Raw genomic sequence first — 21,764 nt, forward strand, 5'->3', positions numbered from 1 at the left:
CACTTCTAACAAGCTCCCAGATGAGGCCAATGTTTCTGGTCCAAGTACTACATTTAGGGTAGCAAGGCTTTAGACTTAATCCCATCAGCAGATTCCTTACTGTTTCTGATAGAATTCTTGATCCTTCCAGGAATCTGATACCTAGATAATAGAAGAGGATCCCAGGTATCCTCTGCCAACCTCTAGCTCAGGGAGATCCAAGAAATTTTGGCTTCAGTGAAAAGTCCTCCTCCAATTCCCCCCCGACCCCCTGTAAGATGTAGCATGACTCCTTCCAAACATTTTTCCATGATCACATAAATGCATATTCCCCCATACAGGATTATTTTTAATTAAAAAATGGAACCATACAATGCACGTTACTTTGCATCTTCTTTCTCCCCTTAAAAATACATTCTTAATATACCTGTGGGAGTAAATCTACCTCATTCTTTCGAAAAACTGCATAATATTCCATAGAATGGATATCCCATAATTTATTCAACCATTCCACTGTCAAGGGCCATTCAGGTTGGTTTCAGTTTTTGGCCGTTGAACAATTTCATGCATATATCTTTATGACCTGGTGTACTTTTTTTTTTCTTTAATAAATCTTTAAATGGAAGGGACAAATTCAATATTGTGGGCTGTAACAACCACACAGCAGCCCAGTGCTTTTATTTCCTAAAGTGGGATCCCTGAATCCAAGCCTATGAGCATTTTATACTTCAGTCATTACAGATGGATTACTGTGCGAGCTGTCCCTCAAGAAACAAAGGGCTGCAACGGGCGGTGTCAGGGGAGCGCTTAAGCTCCATCCTACTGAAGTCTAGGCCTGGAAGGGTGGAGCACATCCGTGAGGAACACAGGTTCTGGGAAGCAATTTAGGGTAATCCAGAAAGCGGCGCTCAGGAGAAGCCCTGGAATGCTGTTGAGGAAAATCAACCCAAGAGGCCCTGGTCCTCAGAGTACTCTGAGGTCCAGAAGAGCTGGGTTGGAGTCAGGTCCGGCTATTAATTAACTGTGGTCCTGGGCAAGTTACTTAACTTCTCCAGGCCACAATTTGGGCTTCGGAAAATGGAAATAAAAGTCACGCCTACTTCCCAGGGCGGAGATTCTCACGCTTTAACTGCCACCCCCAGCATTTCTGTTTTTGGGTTTTGTGTTTTTGGTTTTTGGCGGCTGGCCGGTACGGAGATCTGGACCCTTGACCTTGGTGTTACAACACCATTCCCAGAGTTTCTGATTCAGTAGGTGGAAACCAATTATTCGCCTTTCTGACCAGTTCCCAAGTGATAATAATGCTGCTGGTCCGGGAACAATGAAAACCACTGCTGTAGGATGTTGCAAGATGTTCCAAGAGTCTGATGTGAAAAACTTGGCGCAGTTCCTGACACAAGGTAAGAGAACGCTATTACTCTTTCTAACCCGCAGAAAGCTCCTCCCGGCACCATGGCCCACCCAGGACTCGCCCCTGGCCGCGGTGCCTCAGGCAGTCTCGCCCCAACTACCTGCGCGAGGGGGCGTGGCAGCATCGGCGGGAGGGGCGGCCTGCGTGAGAACACGGATGAGGGGTGGGGTCAGGCGTGAGCCTTGCTGCGCCTGCGTGAGGAGGGAAGGGGCGTGGCTCCTGCTCCGGGCCGGAAGCGGGAGGCTGCTGGGGCGGGCCGGCTGGAGGGCCCTTTCCGGCCGGTCCCCATGGAGGCGCTGGGGAAGCTGAAGCAGTTCGATGCCTACCCCAAGACTCTGGAGGACTTCCGGGTCAAGACCTGTGGGGGCGCCACGGGTAGGCGGCGGCGGGGCCGGGATCTTGGGGAGTGGGGCAACCTAGAGCTTGGCCCGGGCGCCTGGGCTCTGACCGGCCTGCTGGAGTCTGAGGGAGTGGAACAGAGGCCATTCTGACCCTCACTCCCTGCTCTGCAGTGACCATTGTCAGTGGCCTTCTCATGCTGCTGCTGTTCCTGTCCGAGCTGCAGTATTACCTCACCACTGAGGTAAGGGGCGAGCCTAATACGTGGGCGGGGTTTAGCATTCTAGGCGTAGGACCTGTAGGGGTGGGAGTGGGGAAGGAGAGGCGTGGGGCCAAATCTCACTGAAGTAGTGCTACCCCAGGTGCATCCTGAACTCTACGTGGACAAGTCACGGGGAGATAAACTGAAGATCAACATTGATATACTTTTCCCGCACATGCCTTGTGCCTGTGAGTACCTCACCATGGGTGGAATTGCCAGTGCCAGGGCTCTCAGGTGGGCTTCAAGATTCACACTCCAGCCTTAGGTACTGGACTGGACCCCAGGAAAACCTTCTTCCCCTAATGCAGTTCTGCCCCAAGCCATGCCCAGAATCCCCTTCCCCTCCAAAACCGAGATCCCGTTGGCTTTAGGGTCCCAGTCCTCAGCGTGACTTCCCGCTTGCAGATCTGAGCATCGACGCCATGGACGTGGCTGGAGAGCAGCAGCTGGATGTGGAGCACAACCTCTTCAAGCAGCGACTGGACAAAGACGGCAGCCCCGTGAGCTCAGAGGCCGAGAGGCATGGTAACCAGGGGAGGGGCTGGGTCTCAGCTCCCAGAGCTGGACATGCGCAAGTCCTACCTTCTGGCAAGTGGGCCGTGGCAGGCTCAATGATGCATTAAACAAATAAGACCTAGAGAAGTCAAGTGCCTTGCCAAAGGTCCCTCAGAGATTAAGAGTCAGAGCTGACCGAAATCCACGCCAACTCCTATATATTGAAGAGGGCATTCTACCTGGCTCTAATTCTCAGAGCTCTTCAATCCCTGCCTGTCATGGTTTGAGTAACAGAAGTTTAAGAATGGGTCTTATGTTGCCTTGGTGGAAGTCCTTTAGATGGATCCAAGCTTCAGTGTGTGCTTCCCCTACCCAATGGTAGAATTCAGCCCGTAATGCTCTTCCCCTTTAGAATATAGGTGTTCAAGGTTAAGAGTTTAGGTTCTCAGGCCGGCCTGTGGCTCACTCGGTAGAGTGCGGTGCTGATAACACCAAGGCCAAGGGTTCGGATCCTATATAGGGATGGCCAGTTTGCTCACTGGCTGAGCCTGGTGCTGACAACACCAAGCCAAGGGTTGAGATCCCCTTACCGGTCATCTTTAAAAAAAAAAAAAAAAAAAGAGTTTAGGTTCTCAAGTCAGGTTGCTTGGGTTCAGATCTAGCTTTGTCTCTTGTAGTCTGTGAGCCTCAGCTATAAAGTGGTGATAAACAATAGTAGCCACCACATGGAATTATAGGATCAAGTGAGGTAATATTTGTAAAATGCTTAGTACACAGTGGGTGCTCACTTTTAGCTTCCTTTCCTTTCTACAGGAGGCCTCCCAATGCCTCCATTAGTTCCGTTTTCCACCATAGCAAAACTGTCTTCAAAGCTGGAATTTTTCACACCTTAGAGATTGCTCTGGTGGGGAACTTTATCATTCATTCATTCAGCAGATATATGTTGAACACCAGTGAAACCAAACAGAATTTGCTGTAGGATTGGATGTAAGGTGTAAAAAAGTAAAGTCAAGGTTGATTCCTAGGCTTTTAGCCTGAGCAAATAAATGGCTTGAGATGGGGATGTCCAGAAAAGAGAAGGATTTTTTTGGTGTGAATGTGCGGGACTATTAGATATCCACTACTGTGTAACAAATTACCCCAAAAGTTAGTAGCTTAATACAACAAACATTTGTTTTTTTCAGTTTCCATGGGTCAGTAATTCAGGAGTGGCTTGATTTGGTGGTTCTGGCTTAATGTCTCTCAAGAAATTACAGTCAAGCTGTTTCCTGGAGCTGCAGTTATTTGAAGGCTTGACTGGAGCTAAGGGATCTACTGCTAGGCTAGGTTCACTCATATGGCTCTTGGCAGGATGCCTCAGTGCCTCACCACATGGGACTCTCAATAGGGGGGCTTGAATGCCCTCACAACATGGCAGCTGTCTTCCCCCATATGGATCTTGCAACGTAGAAACCACAGCTTCTTTTATGACCTGGCCTCAGAAGTTGTACATCATCGTTTCTGCACTATGCTAGTGGCTGCACATGTCAGTCGTACTTAGGATGTGAATAGTAGGAGGTGGCAGCTATTGGGAACATCTTGGAAGCTGGCTCCCACGGGGTAAGATCAGGATTGGGGGGAGGGGGAGATCTTAGGTTTGGGGCATGTTAAATTTGGGGTGCCTGTTTTATACTCTGGTGATGTAAAGAGGAAAGTAGAAATGCCAATCTAGAATTTAGAGGAGTAGGACTGGAGAAATAAATTTAGGCGTTATCAGCATGTAGATGGTACTTAAAGCCATTGGATTAAGTGAGGAAACCTAAGGAGTAAATGTAGGTAGCGGGGACACCTAGGGACAGTACCCTGGTCCCCTCCAATATTTAGAAGTCAGGAAATGAGGATCCAGGAAGGAAGATTGAGAGGGATTATCCATTGAAGTAGAAGACAACCCAGAGGTTTCCTAAAAGCCAAGTGGAGAGTTTCAAGAAGAAAGAGTAACTGTGTCCGAAGCTACTGATACTCCAGTAAAATGAGGAGTGAGAATTGTCCTTGCAATTGGCAACACAGATCACTGGAAGCTTTGAAAGGAACAGTTTTGATACTTTTAGGGATAAAAATCTGATCAAGGAGCAAAAAAGGAAGTGGGGACATCAAGTATAGATGACGCTTTGGGGAGTTTTGCTGTAAGGGAGAACAGAGAAATAGGGTGGGGGCTAGAGGAGGATGCAGGTGAAGTGCTGGATTTAGTGGTGAGATCAAGTGAGATTCTGTTGCTTCTCTTAGTGGAAATTGAAAACAAGGGCATTAGCTAAGAGTGAAGAAAGAGGAAAGGGTTTTGGAAGCCTGAAGGGAGAGGAGAAAGTATAAGTTAGTTATCTCAGAGAACGGGAGAGTGAACTGATTAGGGAAATGACGTAGAATGGCCAGGCAGCGTTAAGGGAGGTCCAGGCACTGAGAGTTGAATGTAGCTAGGATGTGGGGGTTTTTGGTTTTTTTTCACTTTTTCATTTATTTATATATTTGGTAGTTGGCCAGTACAGGGATCTGAACCCTTGTCCTTGGTGTTACAAGGCAGCACTCAAACTAACTGAGCTAGCCAGCCCTAGGATGTGGGTTTTGTCAGGCTTGTACAGCGAAAGGGAAGAGGAACAAGTGCGTTGTGGTTTTGTACAAGAGAATAATTACAGCAATGGGCCATGGAATTTAAATAGGAAGGGAAGTGAGGACACGAAGGGGTGATGGTGTCAATGGTGTCAAAGAATTGGATTCCGGGTACCAGAGACAGTGAACTGGGAAAGTAAGGGTAAGTAGTTGAACACTCAGATACTTGAACACTTGGATATTTGAAATTAAATTTTGGAAGGTTTGCAGTTATTGGTAATGACATGGTCTAGGTATGAGCCTGGAATGGGTAGCTAAGATGCGATGACAGAAGGATTATTGGAGGACAGGACATCAAGGTGTTGATTCTTGAAATCACCAATTATGACGGGGTGGCTAGAGAGAGGCAGGGAGCCGGGTGCAAAGAGAGAAGTCTGAGGAGAAGCCCCATGGCAAAGTGGGTAAGGACATACACTTTGGAATTAGAACTGTAATCTACCACTTACTAGGTTGTACTGGGTAAAGTCACTTCTCATCCATGAGCCTCAGCATCTTCCCAGTAAAATGGGGATAATAACCTCCACCTTCATAGAGTTACTGTGGGATGAAATGAGATGATGTATGTAAGGTATATTGACCTTTCCCCAGCTAACATTTATTATTTACTGTCATCGTTTGCTTACTCTTACTAAAAGAATTAATACATGTGTAGAAGTGCTTAGTGCCTGACCCATAATATGCACTAAATAAATATGGGGGTTGTTCAAAAAGTTCATGGAAAGATTTGTGTTATCTTCTTATTCCATTTTTCCACAACCTTTTTGAAGTACCTTTGTATTAGCTTCGTATACCTTTTATTATTCCCAAGCTGCTGGCCTGTGCAGGGGCTGAGGCTACCAATTTCACTGCATCTTCCCCCAGCTGATGCCTCTGCCCTCCTCTTAGAGCTCGGGAAAATCGAGGTGACGGTGTTTGACCCTGCCTCCCTGGATCCTGATCGCTGTGAGAGCTGCTATGGTGCTGAGTCAGAAGACATCAAGTGAGCTGAACCCTGGGGGTGGGCAGAGCAGGGTTCCCATCAGGCACCATCTGTCAGCCAGCCTCAGCCTTGGCCAGACTATGGCAGGTGGGGAGGTCATACCAAGCATTTAGAGGGGTGGGGGATGAGCCTTGGTTGCTGATCCTGGTGTAAGTGACTGAGGCTCTGTGACCAGATCTAGGGATGCTCTGGGAGCTGCAGACCTAGGGACGAGGCTGAGGTGGTCCCTGCTCTTCAGCCTAGAGAAATGGTTCAGAGAAGGTCTCTGGATTCCAGCTGCCTGGGTTCCAGCCCTGTGTCCTTGAGTCAAGCCATGTGATCCCTCTACGTGAAGAGGGATAATAATTACACTTCCTTGTAAGAGTCACATAAGGATTAAATGTATATTGTGGGCTAGCCAGTTAGCTTGGTTGGTTAGAACACAGCCTTGTAACATCAAGGTCAAGGGTTTTGTTCCCCTAACTGGCCACCCTTCAATAAATGAATGAATGAATTAATTAATTAATTAATTAATATTGTATGTAAAGCACCGAGATGGAAGGTCCAGCCCAGATTATTAAGCCCCCAATACATGATAACTGCTGTTGTGTTTCCCAGGTCCTGACACTGTGGTGGGGCTTGGGAATATGTACTACAAAATTCTTTTATTGTGGTGAAATATATGTGACATAAAATTTGCCATTTTAACCATTTTTTATTGGAAATTACATATAACACCATATTTACTATTTTAAACCATTTTTAAGTGTACAACGCAGTGGCATTAAGTACATTCACAAGATTGTGCAGCTATCACCATTGTCTGTTCCAAAACTTTTCATCACACCAAACAGAATGGGAATATGTTTTTAACAGTCTTGCTGCCACTGAGGACACACATTTGGAGATCATTTGGTGGTCAGGAATGAGGCTGGCAGAGGCTTCATTAGCGGGAAGAGCTGCTCAGGCTTTGTTTCCCAAGGGGCCAGCACTGGTCTTGTGCCTCTTTGACACTGATCCCTTAACTCCTCCCCTACAGATGCTGTAACTCCTGTGAAGATGTGCGGGAGGCATATCGCCGCCGAGGCTGGGCCTTCAAGAACCCAGACACTATTGAGCAGTGCCGTCGAGAGGGCTTCAGCCAGAAGATGCAGGAGCAGAAGAATGAGGGCTGCCAGGTGTACGGTTTCTTGGAAGTCAACAAGGTACATGGAGGGATCGAGGCAAAGTAGAGCCAGCTGGGATCAGGAGGGCTGGGAGAGCTCCACCATGAACCAGGGCCCACTTGGGCCCACAGGAGGTAAAGGGAGGACACAACTGAAGAATGAGAGGAAATATCCCCCACAGGTGGCTGGAAACTTCCACTTTGCTCCTGGGAAGAGCTTCCAGCAGTCCCATGTACACGGTGAGTGACCCTGTATCATCTGGGAAGGTTTAGACGCTGACACTTTCTTGGTGAGTTTGAATGCCCTTCACCTGCCTGATGTTCTTTTGTCTTTGGCCCAGGCCTTCATCCCAGGGCAGCAGCATGGCACAGTGCTTAAGAGCACAGGCTGAGGAGCCAGACTGCTGGGTTCACATATCAGTTTCAGACCTTACTGGCTGTGTAACTTTGAGAACATTTCTTTTTGAGCTTCATTTTCCTACTTTATAAGATGGTGATAAAAGTACTTACCTCACAGGTGTTTGGGCAGGTTAAAAATTATACTTGTTTAAATGGTAGCTCCCAATGTCAAATGACCTGTGTGTGAGCTCTGGTGGAAGCAGAGCTGGGTTGGAACACAGGTTCTGCCACTCAAGCTATGTCACACTAGGGAAGTATTGAGCCCTACTCAGTTTTTTCTTCTGTAAAATGGAGATGATGGTACTAATGCCTGCCTCGCATGGTTGTTGGGGTGAATAAATGAGATTTAGTCTCACTCATTTAGTCATTCATGCATTCACTAGATATTTAGTAATCACCTACTGTGTGCCAGGTGCTAGTCTAGGTGCTAGGGATCACCAGTGAACAAGATTCTTGCCCTCAGAACATCTAGTAAAGAAACAGACAATAAACAAGTATGTACACTATATGGTATATCAGATGCTATTAAGTAATATGGAGCAAAACAAGGCAGGATAGAGATGATGGAGGTGAGAGGCTAGAGTGGGACTGTGTGTGCGCATTATTTTAAATAGGAGGGTCAGGGAAAGACTCTCTGATGAGGTGATATTTGACAAAGACATGAGAATGAAGGAGCCAGCCATGTGGATGTCTTGGGGGAAGGAACACTTGCCCCCAGAACAGTAAATGCAAATCCCTAAGGCAAGAATGTACTTGGCAGGGTCAAGGTACAGTAAGAAAGTTAGGGTGGCTGGAGCAGAGGAGTGTGGTTAGAAGTGAGGTGAGGTAACAGGGCCATGTCACGTAGGGCCTGGAAGGGCACTGTAGGGACTTGGACTTCCACTCTGCATGAGACAGGAAGCTATTGTAGGGCTTTGAAGAAGTGGTACATGTTCTGACTTAACTTTTAAAAGGTAAGCGGCACTCTGACTGCTCTGTGGAAAACACCATAGATGAGAAGGATAGAATCAGAGAGGCCAGTTGGGAGGCTACCTCAGTGATCAATCCAGGCAAAAGATGGTGGGGCTTGGACTAGAGTGACAGTGGAGGCAGTGAGAGGTGATTGGGTTCTGGATATATTTTGGAGGTAGTGCTGAGAGGAGTTGCTGATGGAAGTAAGGGGTAAGCGAGAGAAAGAGGAGTCAAGGATGACTCCAAAGTTTCATAGTTGAGTAGTGAGAAGGATGCAGTTGCCACTAGTGAAAAGAGGAAGACTCAGAGGGCCAGCTTTAGATGTTTGGAGGTGGGGGCATAAAGCAGGTATTCAGCTTCTGACACATTCAGACCAGTAGGATTGGGTGTCCTTTTAGACACCCAGGATGTCAGCTAAACAGTCGGCTGTTCAACCTGGAGTTCAGGGAAAGGGCTGGCCTGGAGATACAGTCATTGGAGTCATCAGCATATTTAAAGCCACAGGACTGGATGAAATCACCCTGGAGGTGAGGGTAGATGGAGAATAGGGGAGCTTAAAAGGCTAAGCACCAGGCCTTCTACATTAGCAGCCAAGACTATCAGGAGGAACCATCAGGTGAGACTGGTTAGAAACTGGTGAGGTAGGAGTGTGAGCGCAGAGAGTGGCATCCTGCAAGCCAAAAACCATAGCAGATGCTTCTGGACATTGAGCAAGAACTGCCCTAGAACACGGCAGCCATTTTGGCCTTGACAGGGACATTTGCGTGGAGTGATAGGAACCACGACAGAGTGGGTTCATCAGGGACTGGGAGAGGAGTTTTCCAGTGAGTATAGGCAACTCTCCTGTGGAGCTTGCTTTAAAGGGAGGAAAGAACGAGGGTTGTCGCTGGAGGGCTGTGGAGTCAAGAGAGGGTTTTTTAAGGTGGGTGATATAGCAGAATGTTAATATGCTGTCAGAAATTACCTACTAAAGAGAAACAGTGATGCTCCAGAGATGAGAGGGACGGGACGCTTATTTTAGTGAAGTCCTGGAGAAGAAGACAGAAGATAGAGTCTAGCTTCTTAGACATGTGAAAAGGACAAGCTTAGCAGTAGGAGGAAAGGCAGGCCCTGTAGGTACATGTAGGTTGGAAGCTGTGGTGGTGGAAGCACGTGGACAGGCTCTTCTGAGTGTTTCTGTTTTCTCTGTCACATAGGAGGCAAGGTCATCAGCTGAGAATGAGGAGAGAGGGAAGAAGGTGTTGGAGATTTGAGAGAGAGGAAAAGGTGCAACTGGTCATGTTGTGGGGGAGAGAGCATGGACTGGGGAAATTGAACAGGATTGCCAGGCCACACAGAGGGCCTGCTTGGAGTTGGTGACCATGAATGGAAAGTGAGACCAGTCAGTATGGTTGTCTGGTTTTCCCAGCAGTATGGGGGTGGGCTTCGAGTAGACAGAGCATCGGAATCACCTAGGGTCTGGTGGTGCCAGGTATGCCTGCAATGGCCAGGGAGTCAAAGGAATATGTAAAGACATGATCCTGATACAGAACCCACAGGATATGAGCTGGTAAAGGAGGAAGGAGAGCATGTGGGGTGGGAATGAAACCAGTGACGAGGTGGGAGGAGCCATGGACTGCAGGTCCTTGGTGTAGTGTCAAAGAATTTTTGGATTTGGCGGGGTACTGGAGGGAATGAGCTGAAGAAAATTAGGAAGCTGGTGGTTGGAACATGGGATGCTTGAAATGGAACTTACGGAGGGGGTGGAGTTACTGTTATGGCAAAGTTTAGGGAACGACCATCAGAGCGGGTGGCTCAGGTGGGAGGAGGAATCAGGAAAGAGGGGATGTCTAGGAACTGGGAGGCCAGGATATTGGTAGGATTACCTACGTGGATATGGAAATCACCAGGAACTGTGACTAGGATGGGAGCAAGTGACAGGCAGTTGCTAAAACCATTGAGAAATGGTGGGGAGAGCATTATCCTGGAGGGGTTTATGCAGATCTCTAGGTGACTAAGACAAGGAGATTGGCTTGCCATGATCTTCAAAGCTGGGGATTTTTAGGGCAGATCGAGGGACAACAATCTGGAAGTGGCAGTAAGGAGCAAGAAGGACCTCCCTTTAGGCCAAGGAGGGGGATGGGTATGGAAGAGAAAATAGTCACTGATTGAAAGTATGCAAGGGAGACATGCCTTGAAGGGAGAGCTGAGCTGTGGTTGAAGCAAGAGGGAGAAAGGAATGTGTAGAGATTGAAGATGGAGGTTTGCTGATGACTGAGGAACAGAGGGCCCAGTGGAAGGGTTTGGGAGGGATGGGAGTTGGGATGGCATTGGGGATGGACAGAGCTACATGGTGATCAGAGTCCAGGGTGGGAGAGATGGCCTGGCAGTCCTGAGCTGTGCAGGGTGACTGAGGTAGCAGGAGTAGAGTCAGATGGAGATGCCCTGCTGACCTTTCAGGCACTCTGTGGGGGTGAGACTGTGTTGGGAGGGGCAGGAGGGTGGGGTCTGGAGGACTCCGCAGAGCTCTGGAGCCCCCTCTTGAATATGGAGGAGGCCGGGGGAAGGGTGGTCTCACTGGGATTGTAGGAAGATGTTCCATGTCAAGCTGTTGGCACAAGGCCTTGCAGGCACTCAGTAGGATGTAGTGCCCGTGTGGTAGCAGCGACATCTCTGCTTCTCTGCCTAAGGCTGTCGTCAGAGTCGTGGATCCCAGGGCATGGGTGCTCTGTACCTAGAAGGATGTGCAAACACAAAGCTGCAGTTACCTAATGCCAGAGATCTGGCTGATTTGAGGCATGGGAACTAATGTCTGACATCCTTGATTTTGGGGGGGCAGGGGGACATAATCTTTTATATTGTAAAGTTTACCAAGTATTTTCCCATTTTAGATATTCTACCTGGTCCTCAGGACAGTCCTTTGCAGAGGAGAACATTGAGGCCCAGAAAGGGCAAGTGATTTGCCCAAAGTCACACAGCTAGGAAAGTGGCTCTTTGGCTCTAGGTCTTTTGTTCTTTCTAGGTCACCATACCTCTGTCCCGAAGTCCCCTTGGCCCACGAAAAACCTTCAAGAAGGGGACTGGGAGGTGGCCTGTTAGCTGGGGCCAGACCCTGTTGCTCAGACAGGAATATTCCAGCCCTCCCTCCCAACACGTATCTTGCTCCATAGTTCTCATTGTGAAGCTCTGAATCTTTGTTCTCTTCCTCCCTTCTCTCTCCTCCCCTCCCCCATGCTGCAGTACATGCTGTGGAGAGTAAGTGACCCTGCCTCCCAGGGAGGCCAGGCTGCCCCACTTCTGGGGCAGCCTGTCCTCCCAGGATGGGGGAGGTTTTGATGGGTTTGGGATTGGGGCCTTCTCTGGCCTGGCCACTGGGTGACCGTAAAAGCACTGGGACCTTTCCTTGAGGTAGGATTTCTTGCAGCAGGAGGGCTTGCGGTCAGAGGGCAGGAAGAACTTGTTCTGGTACAGTTGTACAGGGTGCCCACGGGGTTTCCTTATGGGAACTTTGAGGGTGGGACAAGAGAGTCAGGGAAAGAGCTCAGACAGCATTCTCAGGGCCTGCCTCACTTGGCAGTTCAGTGATTTGCCATCAGCTGTAGTTAATGAGAGACCAAAGTCCTGAGATGCAGGCAGGGCCTTGGCAGGAGGGAAGGCCTGGAGCTCCATGTGTATATCAGGGAAGAGATAGAGTCTTGATATTATGACCCCCGAGGAGGGCAGGGGCTCTCACAAAGGCCAAGGCAGGTCTTTCCGGCTGTCCTTAAGCAGGACCAGCAGGTGCCAGGCTGGAGAGTGAATGAGGGGTCAAAGAAGAGCCAGGGGACACCCTCCAGAGGGAGGAGGGCAGGCGAGGACTCTGAGGGAGTCGGGGATCGGGCTGCTCTCCCTGATGACACCTCTCTCTTCTCTCCTAGTCCATGACTTGCAGAGCTTCGGCCTTGACAACGTATGTACCGGGTGGAATCCATGGAGCGCATCCATGGAGGGCGGGTGTGGGGAAGCCTGGGTTGCTGCCTTCGTTTCTCTTTAGGGACATCTTGAGATGGGGGAGCACATAGAGCAGACTAGACCGTGTCCTGACAGGGGATCCAGCCAAGGGTGGAGTAAGCGAGGGTGACTTGTGAACGGAGGTCTAAGCAGGCTGGGGGCAGGGATGGGGTTGCCCAAGAGCATCCCAGACAGAGGGAACTTTGGGCAAGGTTGGGAGGGATGTGGCACTTCTAAGGAACTTCAGGGCAGGTGTGGGTGGGTAAGGCTGGAGAAGTAGGCAGGGACCAGACCACATGGGACTTGGGGGCCCCATTAAGGAGTCTGGTCTTTCTCCTAAGAACAGTGGGAAGCTGTTGGCCCACTTTAAGCAGGGTCATGATGCAATCAGATTTGCATTTTTAAAAGGTCCCTCTGTGGCTGGCCGGTTAGCTCAGTTGTCCAGAGCGTGGTGTTATAACACCAAGGTCAAGGGTTTGGATCCCCATACCAGCCAGCCACAAAAAAATAAAAGGTCCCTCTAGTGGCTAAGTGTGACATAGATTGAAGCAAGAAGGGAGTGTGGCCAGGAGGTCTGCAGCGCCCCCATCCTAGGCCTCCATGGTTTGAGGCCTCTAGGCAAAGGTAGCGCCTGCCACACAGAGTCAGTGCCTGTCTGAGTGTGCCTAACATGTGAATGAAGCCAGTCCCTTAACAAACTGGAGGTCCAGGAGCCTGTGAACTGTGAGAAGGAAGAGTTCCTAGGTGGGGAATGGGGGACACCTGTCATGGGTAGGTTTTCCCCTTAGGGCTACAGCTCTTCCCAGATAGTGCCCGCCTCCCTCCCCCACCTCTGCAGACGGACCCGGCCATCCCTGTCTGCTATTGTAACACACAGCTTTGCATGGGCTGGGGACTGTTGGGGCCTTAGGTGTTGATGTTGCTTGCAGATCAATATGACCCACTACATCCAGCACCTGTCATTCGGGGAGGACTACCCAGGCATTGTGAACCCCCTGGACAGCACCAACGTCACTGCACCCCAAGGTACCAGCCTGGGAGATAGCCCTGGCTCCCAAAGCCCCACTGGCATCCATGCCCAGTGCTCTTTTCTCTTTCAGCCTCCATGATGTTCCAGTACTTCGTGAAGGTAGTCCCCACAGTGTACATGAAGGTGGACGGGGAGGTGAGTCTGGGGGAGCTCAGGTGTTGGAATCTCCCGCTGGGTACCAAGCATGTGAGCTCCTTCGTGTAGTTCCTTCAGCCTGGGAAGTGAGTGCTGCCCTTATCCCCATGTGATGGCTGAAAAACTGGGCTTCACAGAAGGGAAGTGATTTGCCCTCACAGGCAGAGTTCAGGCCCGGGCTGTCAGATTCCAAAGCACTCGTTTTTTTTTGCTATCCAGACTGCCTCCATTTGTTGCTCTGGTGTCACTGTCTGTCTGTCTGCCTGCCTCACTGTCTCCCTGTGGTCTGCCCTTGGCTGGGGTTTAGCTGGCCAAGCCTTCCCGGGCCGCTGGTCCCATTTCTGCTGTGGCCTGTGGAGCAGCACCTCAGCCAGATGGTAGAAATCGAGGGACTGCAGGGCAGAGGAAGTCAGTCCCAGCCTTGATGGTGCAGCCCTGGAGAACTGCTCATCCCCGAACCCCAAGAGCATCCACCAAATGTGGCTGGGATGGGAAAACCCTAAAGAACTGGTGACCATAGGGGAAGTCGGAATGGCTAGACTGGGAGTGGGGTCTTGGTTGTCCCAGGACTCACAGTGTTAGTTACCAACATGGTGTCTCATTCTCTGCCTCCACACAGTCAAGGCACAGCAAGACCAAGGGCAGAGTGGGGGCAGCGCTGAGGGGATTGGGAGCCAGGTTGCAGGTCTGGCCCTGGCCCTGGCCCAGGCTCCCCTCCCTCCGCAGGTGCTGAGGACAAATCAGTTCTCTGTGACCAGACATGAGAAGGTTGCCAATGGGCTGTTGGGTGACCAGGGGCTTCCCGGAGTCTTCGTGCTGTACGAGCTCTCGCCCATGATGGTGAAGCTGACAGAGAAGCGCAGGTGAGGGGAGAGGGCGGGCCCAGGCTGGGGCCTGTCGAGGTAGGGTGCTGGCTGAGCCCCCCGCTTCCTCTGTCAGGTCCTTCACCCACTTCCTGACTGGCGTGTGTGCCATCATTGGGGGCATGTTCACTGGTAAGAAGCCCCAGGGCGTGTGCTTGGGGATGGTGCACAGTGGGGAGGGTAAAGCTTGGGCACCCCAGGTTTTGGTTGGAGGAGAAAGGGCACCTGGAGGGCCAAGAAGAGAGATTGGCCTGGCCAGTTAGGTGATCAAGACCTTCGAGGTAAAGCCGAGGGCCCAGCTGGGACAGTACCAGCCCTTGTCTCTCTCTCAGTGGCTGGACTCATCGATTCGCTCATCTACCATTCAGCACGAGCCATCCAGAAGAAAATTGATCTAGGGAAGACAACGTAGTTACCTTCCTCTCCTCGCTTGCTCCCTTTCTCCTGTTGCTCTTGGGCCTGGTTATATCCCCCCAGCCTCCTCCACCCCCACACCCCCACCTCCTCAGAGAGTCCACCAGCCCCAAGTTGATAAATCTATTGATTGTGATAGGACTTGCTGGTTTCTGTGTGATTCTTGGGTCCGGCCAGAGCTTGGGAACAACCCCTCATCACAGCCACTTATGGAAGGCAATCGTCACTGACAGATCGGGGCCCGGATGCTCTCTGGAAGCCCCCATGGGCATCCCTGGTAATAGGGCTTTATTCAAACCAGACTGATGTCCACCTCACAGCCCTGTCCTCAGTCCCTCCTCTGCTGCGTCTTCAGCCTTCTGGATTCAGCCCCAGGACTCAGATGGACCTTTCTAGGCTGAACTTCCTGGAGCTACCGTGGCCCCCAGGCTCATGAGTGTCTGACCCCAGTGCTGCTATTACAGGGCCCTGAGCATTGTTTGGGGCTTGCCACCTCTTTGGTGACGGCTAAAGCTGGGGCCACTCCTGCCACCCTGGGTGCAGTTGCCTGATCCTCACTCCTACCTTTCTCTGTGCCAAGCCCCATGCTGGCTCGTGGTGCAGAAAGGAGGCCTTCCTGGTCCTTGGCAGTCTCCTAGATGGAGGCATAATTGAAAAACAAGGAGGGAAGGTAGGGGTGGCCATTCTTGGAACAGAGCCAGCACAAGACTCCTGGCTCAGGACTTAATCAGGGCTTCCCATTTGAGCTGTTTCCACATGCAGAGAACCAAAGTCCAGAGACCTCACTACTCCACAGCCCAGGGAGCCAGGGACAGTAACAACTGGCCATTTTGTCATATCATTGCTCAGGGAGCTTCAATGTAAGATTGCAGAGAGAGGGACAGAAAGCAGAGTAGGAAAATGAGGGCTAAACCTCTGGAATCGGGCCTGAGATCCAGTTCTGATGTGATCACCTAAGAGCTGTTTGACCCTGCACATGTAATTTACTCCCCTTTTATGGGCATCAGTGTCACCTATAAATTAGGGATGACGGCACCTACCATAGGGAGGTTTTTTTTGGGGGGGGGGTTGGTCACCCAGGAGCCATTTCTCTTGTTAGCAGTATCCTGAATTTCCTCTGGGAACCCCCTGTCCATCCTCTCAGCTTATATGGTTTGGGAAGAGGGCTGGTCTCCCATCCTGAGCTCCAGGGAAGGACCTCAATCCACATATCCCATGTCCCTAGCCACAGTAACTCTGTGCAAGCCAGACACCGTCTAGAGGAGGAGAGCTTTCTTTCCTTCTGGATATGAATATGGGGAGACATGAAGTTGCTGCAGTGATCCAGCAGTTCCTGGGGGAGAGCCTGTCTGCGAAGGACCCGTTCCCCAAAGGACGGTAGTTCTGAGCCAAGAGGCAGAGGCAGTTGGCTTTGGTGACGTTGTTTGAAACCTGTGACAAGTTGCACCTGAAGCCAGCCAGCCACACTCCAAATTATAGTTATGCAAGCCAACAGATTACCTTTTTGCTTAAGCCAGTTTGGGCTGGGATTTCTATCACTTGCAACCAAAGTATCCTGATAAGTATGCCTACCTCAGGGTTGGTGAGGAATAAACAAGTTAATGGAGTATGTAAAGTGCTTAGGATTAGGTGAGAGGGACCCCGCCATTGGCCACAGCAGGCGCAGCAGGGGGGCTGCTTGGAGGGCAGGGCACGTGGGCCTCCTGCCTCCTGTGCACTCTTCCAGTAAATCCCCAGCACCTGAGGTTGCCTGAGACCATCTCCGTTCCCTGCCAGCAGTAGGAGCTCAGCAAATAGCAGGTGTCAGTAGAGGTGTGATAAGGTTTATTCAAAGAAAGCTGTGAACTCAGTTCACGTGGGTGGGGGAAGGACTTCCAGGAGTGGGAATGGAAGGGTTGGCACCATGAGGGGAGTGTCCAGGGTCAGATAGAGTCAGGCTTAGTGGAGAGGGCGAAAGATGACCTCGCTGATCTGGCCGGGGATGGTGTAGAAGACGAGGAGGAGGAAGACGGTGACCAGTGCCAGCAGCAGCAGCAGCAGCAGGATGCGCCAGTACCGGCGCCAGATGAAGAAGACGAAGGTCTTCAGTGGGTTCACGAACCAGTTGAAGGAGGTTTTGGGGCGGCTGTTGGGGGATAGGGAGGTGTCAGGATGATGAGGAAGCCCTGCTGGCTGCCCCCTCCTCCCTCCTCAGGCTCTGGCCTCGGCCTACTGTGCCCCTGACTCACTTGGGCTTCTCCAGGGGCTCTGGCTCCTTCCGCCCCTTCCCCACTGGCCGCTTCTCGGCCTCCTCCACAGTGAGCAGCTCAAACTCTGCCTCCACCTTCCCCTAGGAAGAGACACTCTTGCATCGCTAGGAGCAGAGGCCCAGCTCTGAGGCAGGCTCAGGCCTGGTCCCCTCTCAGCCTGGTCCCCTGCCCGGCTGCACCCACCGTGAGGATGTACACATTGCCGCCAGTGTCCGTGAACTCCAGGTCTTCTGGCCGGCCCTTCCTCCTCTTCTTCCGTCTCTTCTTGCCAGCTTGAGCCTCCCGGGCTTCCCGCTCCACATCCTCAGCCTCCCGCAGCTTCACTACAGGCCACCAGCCTCGCAAGCGTCGGCAGCGGAACAGATTGCACCTTGGCCCAGCCCCATCGCGGGCCAGCCGCACGGAACAGAGCTCAGGGCCCCGGGCCCCCCGCACCATGTCCGGAAGCTGCAGCTCCAGTGATCCTGCAAGTCCAGAATTCACTGGGTTAGGCATGAGATCCAAGTCTAACTGGGCCAGGGGTGAGGAAGCAGGTATAGCAGGGTTGTAAGCAGGGGCATAGAGAGTTAGGGTGTGATGATCAGGCCACAGCAAGGACTACCCAGACCACAGCCCAATTGTCAACAGGTTGTCAGATCCCAGTGGAAGAGGGTCAAAAATTGGGATCCGATTGCCAAAGTAAGGACCAAAGGCCACAGAGTCAAGTCCAGCGTGACTTGAGATAAGGTCAACCCAGAGAACTGAGTCACGGACTTGGTGGAGAGAGGGGGAGGAATGGAGTTTATTGTGGCCAGGGCTGATAAGCTCAGTAATTAGGCCAGAAAGCAAAGGTTCAGACCTGGAGTCTGAAATCCCAGGATTCAGGGTTGGGTCAGAGCAGGAAACCAAAGAAAGTAAGGGCCAGAGGGCAGGGGCATTGGGGGACAGAAATCAGGGCAGGGGTTGAGGTTGGGTACCAAGGAAGTCGTTGGCAGAGATGCGGTCATAGTCCCAGACCTGCAGGACCAGCACGGCCGGCTGCCGGAACTCAGCCTCCTCAAGGGCGAAGGGTCCGGGCCGGCGCCGGACGCTCACTTCCCGCTCAGTGGGCAAGTAGTCAAAGTGAAACACAAAGCGCCAGTTGAAGTTCCCCTCCCCAGTCAGGGAGTTGAAGTGGACGTCTGTCTCCTGCTTCTCATGCTCCAGCCCCTTCACCCAGCTGAGGCCAGGGGAAAGGGACAGTCCGAGAGCGACAGGCATCAGGGCTGGGGCCTACCCAGAACCCAGCTCCTCACCCACCTTGCCCCTCCACTCACCCAGCTCTAGGCACCATGGAGGGCTTGGGGGACAGGGCTCTGGGCTTGCCCCAGGGCCCAGGCCTCTGTTTGCAGTTCCCGCTTAGTCCACAGCTACTGTGCGGCCCAGCCTGCAGGCCTACCTTTTCACATAGATGTCACTCGACATCTCTCCAGTGAGTGGATTCACGTCATCCAGAACCACATCTTCCGTGTTCCAGATGATGACTCTGAGCTCATAACTGGGGGGGATATCGGGGGATGGTTTTCAGACTCTTGAGAGGGGCCCTGGGAGGGGTTGCAGGAAGCAGGAAGGACCTGGGCCAGGGCCTCTGACATTCATTGAGCACCTAGGGTGTGCCCAGCTGGGTAATCAGAATGCCTGTGGTCCCATGAAGGGACAGCCCCAGGTATCACCACCCCAGCCACAGTGGATGCCATGAAAGATGGTCTGCCAACCCAAGCTGGGCCTGTGAGGTTCTTCTTCCCATAAATTTGGAATCAGAGCCCTGAAACATTGAGTGGCATAGCATCAGATGCAGAGTTACAGCCACTGCAAGCCAAAGTGATGTGCCAGGTGAAGAGTTGGGGCACAGAAAACTGGTGAGTGAGCAGAGAAAGCCAGTCTTCAGAGAGAAGTGGAAGGATGGGAGAAAGAGTGGGGATGAGAGCATGCAGCCCCAAGGGACAGAAGGAGGGGCTGCAATATTCTGCATCCTACCCTCTTGTGGCCCTGTCCGTGGCCATCTGGGTTTGCCTAGACAGTGGCTGTTTTCTCTTGCCCAGCATCAATTTCCCCTCGTTTGTTGACAACACCCTGATTTTTTGCTGGCAACCCCCCCCCACACACACCACCACCACCACTGTCGATCAATGTGATTCTGCTGGGGCAGATCCCTACCTGGCTCCAGGGGTGGAACATCACCTAGGACTGGCCAGTAAGTGTATTACAGCCCTCTGACCACAACAATTGGTTCTGGGAACAGCATTCGATCTAAGCTGGTCTAATGAGAGTCAGCCCTGAGGATTTTGCTATAACTGTGAAAAAGGTATTTATTTCTGTTCAAGTGGCCCAGCTGATAAGTAAGCCTGGCACTAGAAGCCACCTTGCCCTCAGACTGCAAAAGTCTCCCTGAGAGTGTCACACCAAGGAAGGCCGAACCCAGAGGTAGAAATTGACAGGCTGCTGACAACATCTGAGCATCTGGATCCAGCCCTGACTGAAGTGGCTCCACCCTGCACAGAACTCTCAGACTAGCTCAGGTTGGAAAGGGGTTTATGAAATGTATTTGGACTTTTTCAGTTTACACATAACAGACACCCTACTCACAATGACTTCTGAAAAAGGTGAACTTAATGACGCATCTAACTGAAAGGGCTGTGGTCTCTGCCTGCTTCACTGAGGGCTCAGATTTTCAGAGGACCCTTGTACAGGTAGACCAAGATGTGCCCTGCCCCTTTGAGGAAGGGCCAGAACTCTCTTACCTGATTGGCTGCCGAGGTTTGATGTCAACTGGGGGTGGGGCAGGCACATCTCGGGGGGAAAATGTCAACCCACATGTGAAGAGATCCCTGGAAGCACAGGACTAGGCTGGAGGGTCTTGCTAGGGTCCCCACCTCCCCAACAGCCCTGTGGCCAGAGGCTGTGCCTTACCCCAGGTGGAGAGAAGAACTAGGGTCGGAAGGGTGGGGTCAGGCAGATCCTGGGGGGGTGAGGATAAAGGTAGAGTGTGAAGTGGGGGTTCCAGGGTCGAGGTTAGGTTGGGGGTGCAGGGAAGAGGTCCCAGAAGTTGGGTATGAGGTCCATGATGGAGGTCCAAGACAAGTGGGGATGTGGGGAACCACCCTCAGGAGCCAGACTCAGAATTGGCAGTATGGTGCCCAGGGGAGATTTGGGGGAAGGAGTATCCTGAGGGTCCAGAGTCCAGGATCATGTGGGAATTCTGGGATTCTGGGAGTCCTGGGAGTCTTGGAAGTCTGGGATTCTGAGGTCGGGTGACCCCTCCCTCACCTGTAGCAGTCCTGGGCTGCGGGGGTGGTAGAGGGGCCGTGTTTCTACGTGTTCAGGTACCAGCTGGATCCCAAGCCCTGGCATCTCTTGCCAGCGCCGCAGCACGAGCAATGCCTGGGGCTCCTCGAGGGCCCCACTTGCCACCCTGGGGACCCCACTACCTGAAACAAGAGGGCATGAGCTTGAGTCCTGCACATTTTCCAGCTCTCCCCCCTCCATCCCTGTGCTCCTCCATAGAAGCTTTAGGCTGAGGCAGCCGCTGTGTTGGAGAGAGCCTGTGGACTGGAAGGGCAAGTCTGCAGTGCCAAAAAGTGGAGGAAGCTGCTATAACAACTTTTCCCAGCGAAAAGCCAGCTGTCAGGGAGAGAGTGGGATTGGAGGGGCTGCAGCCTTAGAGAAAAGACCACCAGCCATTCATGAGACATGAGCTCAATTCCGCAGCCACAGTCAGCTGGAGGGGACAATCTATGGGGCTACCCTGTGTTCTGGGAACTTGATTAGCTATGGCTCTGAGGGGTCCACTTTTGCTCTTTGGGGATCTCAACGCTCACCAACAAAGACCATTTTCTTCCCACCATCCAAGAACCTTGTCCTTACTCAACTGAACTCATCTTCTCTGCTTGCTGAAGGAAGTGGGCTCTTTGAGGGGGCATACTAGACTGGGCATCTGGGGCCCTCTGTACCTTGTTCTACCACCATCTTGCTCCCTTTGGCCTGTCCAGCAGAGAAGGGCTGGTACCTGGGGACAGGGTCTCTGGCGGTGTCAGAAAGACCTTGCTGCCCACCTTGACAGCCCCTGTTCGGTACTCAGGGGTGGGGAGGCCACAGCGTTGGCACAGCCCCGCCAGGATCTGCGAAGGCCGGAATGCATCACGCCAGGCATTGTACCCATCCCTGCAGGCACAAAAGGAAGGTGCCTCAGCTGGGTCCAGCATATGGACACAGTTGGGCACAGGGGCAGGGATGGGGACCCTTGAAGGCATGGGACCCAGGTTCATAACTCCAACAGGAGACATGTTAGTCTTCATTTACAGTGATAAAAAAAAAAAAAATCAAAGATGTGTGCCAGGTGCTCCCATGACAGAGATAATGATATTATCTCCATTTTGAAGATGAGGAAACTGAGGCTCAAAGAGGCCAAGTGACTTATACAGGATCCCAACTCCCAAGGCCAAGTCTTGACCACTGAGCTATAATGTCTTGGTTGGGTAGTGGCGGGT

The 21,764-nt window shown here is 51.7% G+C and overlaps 2 protein-coding genes across 2 annotated transcripts in view; one reads left to right on the forward strand and one right to left on the reverse strand.

Moving 5' to 3' along the window:
- The first annotated feature begins 1,624 nt into the window (after nt 1–1,624).
- Nucleotides 1,625–15,151, forward strand: ERGIC3 (ERGIC and golgi 3). The gene is made up of 13 exons (XM_063104670.1): nt 1,625–1,765; nt 1,903–1,973; nt 2,092–2,179; nt 2,397–2,516; nt 6,012–6,105; nt 7,124–7,289; nt 7,432–7,489; nt 12,496–12,527; nt 13,498–13,594; nt 13,669–13,733; nt 14,460–14,596; nt 14,673–14,728; nt 14,929–15,151. The coding sequence occupies exons 1-13, from the start codon at nt 1,678–1,680 to the stop codon at nt 15,006–15,008; spliced, it is 1,152 nt and encodes a 383-aa protein (XP_062960740.1). The 5' UTR covers nt 1,625–1,677; the 3' UTR covers nt 15,009–15,151.
- Nucleotides 15,152–16,948: 1,797 nt separating this feature from the next.
- Nucleotides 16,949–21,764, reverse strand: part of LOC134390945 (fer-1-like protein 4) — a 43,699-nt gene continuing 38,883 nt past the window's right edge. The window contains 9 exon segments of the mRNA XM_063114729.1: nt 16,949–17,135; nt 17,239–17,339; nt 17,443–17,723; nt 18,216–18,457; nt 18,677–18,775; nt 20,019–20,074; nt 20,076–20,105; nt 20,545–20,705; nt 21,284–21,438. Coding sequence (XP_062970799.1) covers nt 16,949–17,135; nt 17,239–17,339; nt 17,443–17,723; nt 18,216–18,457; nt 18,677–18,775; nt 20,019–20,074; nt 20,076–20,105; nt 20,545–20,705; nt 21,284–21,438 — 1,312 coding nt within the window.

The sequence above is a fragment of the Cynocephalus volans genome, chromosome 1 (assembly GCF_027409185.1).
Source record: "Cynocephalus volans isolate mCynVol1 chromosome 1, mCynVol1.pri, whole genome shotgun sequence".
In the NCBI taxonomy this organism is placed as follows: Eukaryota; Metazoa; Chordata; class Mammalia; order Dermoptera; family Cynocephalidae; genus Cynocephalus; species Cynocephalus volans.